The 1974-nt window shown below is 43.3% G+C and overlaps 1 protein-coding gene across 1 annotated transcript in view; it reads left to right on the forward strand.

Moving 5' to 3' along the window:
- Window positions 1-429: 429 nt before the first annotated feature.
- Window positions 430-1974, forward strand: part of LOC127831159 (uncharacterized) — a 37380-nt gene continuing 35835 nt past the window's right edge. Inside the window, exons 1-3 of the mRNA XM_052356152.1 lie at window positions 430-565; window positions 795-1022; window positions 1175-1554. Of these exons, the coding sequence (XP_052212112.1) occupies window positions 430-565; window positions 795-1022; window positions 1175-1554 (744 nt within the window). The remainder of the gene's footprint in view (window positions 566-794; window positions 1023-1174; window positions 1555-1974) is intronic.

Genomic DNA, 1974 nt, shown 5'->3' on the forward strand with positions numbered 1-1974 from the left:
CGCAATGACAACGAAATCAGTTTCATCTGAAGGTATGCGCTTACGTCATTTCATAGGGAGGTTTTGTTTGCAGAATGTGGAAAGACCAGCCCAAAGGTGGGCTTCTGTGGGTATAAAAGCTGTCGGCGTTTGCCAATCTCGATCAATTGAGCTACCAATCTCAAACATACAAGACGGAATAGTAAACTGGGAATTAAGTAACGAAAAGAAAAAAAGCTGTTTATCATCCTGCCGATTTTAAGGAGAAAACGAACTGATTTCACGAACTGTAATTTAAGAATGTTGTATATCGCTGTACTTCTTATTGTTGCGGGACATATAAGCGCGGCACCCATCGCTGACCCGCAGTGTAACACGAGCGGTTACCAAATCATCCCGAAGGCGGACTGCAAGGGCTATTACCTTTGCGTGTTCGGGCGGCCAGTCGAGATGCCCCCGTGCCCCGCGCGTTCTAAATTCAGCGCGAGCGTTAACGTGTGTGTGCCGGAAGGCAGCGTATTTGACGACTGCATATCGAAAGGCGGCGTGCCGGTGACGGACGGGTTACCAATCATCCCTGACGCTGGTGAGTAATTTCCGGTTGTTGTGTTTTATTGTTCCGAGCTTGTTTTGTTGATACAAATTAAAGTGTTTACAATCAACACATGAATTGTCTACTCTGGAATTTCGAAAAATAAACTTTCAAAAATAAAATAAACTTGAATAAACATGTAAATTCATTTCCACTAATATATTCATGTGACAAATATATGTTAAAACTTCCCAATTATGTTATAAATATTTCAAATTACCAGGTCCACTATCTATTGAGGAGCGTTGCAACATGTTTGGCGGCATAATCGCCCATCCCACGGAATGCCAGGCATACTATAACTGCAGTATGCGCTACCAGAATGTACCTCGCGTTCTGGAACAACACATGGTCGAGTGTTCGTACCCCGAACTCTTTAACGCGGAGACTAAGAAGTGTGAACATTTTGAAAACGTGAAATGTGGATCTAGACGAGAATTTAAATATGCTTGTAAGTATACGTGACAACTAAGTTCTGTGAATTTCACATTTTCTGCACACATAAATGATCGTTCTATCGTTGTATTATTGATTTATATGCAGTTTTTCATAAGAAATATAATTAAAATTACGTTTCTCATTCGCGTTTTGCTTGCAACTTAGGCAACTACAGAAGGAACAGCTGCCCAGTAGCCCACTGTATTCCTTGCAGTGTCTGGTCCGGCAACTGTGAGGGGAAACCCGACGGCATTGCACCGCACGAGACGAAACTGTGGAGTCCATACTATGTGGTCTGCTACAAAGAACGCGCCGTTGAGCACAACACGTGCAATGCTGACGAGAGCGGACGGGGGCAGTTATTCCATCCAGACTTGAACCAATGTGTTCCTCTGGACATGATCCCGCGAGATCACGGAGGAATGATGCCCGAGTGCGGGACCAAGTTAGACGGCCTCTACCCGGATGTGTTCGGTCGGTGTGACCGATATGTCCACTGCAAAGGCGGCAAGTACACGGGCACTGTCAAGTGCGCGGTCGGCGAGGTGTTTGACTTCACTCGTGCCGCTTGCATTCCGGAACATCAAGCCTGTGGGCCATGCGGCAAACACAAAAACTGGTAAATTTGTATTTTTTGTATCACATGTATCACCATCCAAAAGTCTTAATACCACCAGTAATCACCATCATTATCATCATTATCATTATCATCATCATCATCATCATCATCATCATCATCATCATCATCATCATCATCATCATCATCACATCATCATCATCATCATCATCATCATCATCATCATCATCATCATCATCATCATCATCATCATCATCATCATCATCATAATCATCATCATCATCATCATCATCATTATCATCATCATCATGTCACCGTCGACTTCTTTGTCATCACCATAACCATCGTCATCAAGATGTCATCATCATCATCATCAACAACAACAACA

This window comes from Dreissena polymorpha, chromosome 5 (genome assembly GCF_020536995.1).
Source record: "Dreissena polymorpha isolate Duluth1 chromosome 5, UMN_Dpol_1.0, whole genome shotgun sequence".
In the NCBI taxonomy this organism is placed as follows: domain Eukaryota; kingdom Metazoa; phylum Mollusca; class Bivalvia; order Myida; family Dreissenidae; genus Dreissena; species Dreissena polymorpha.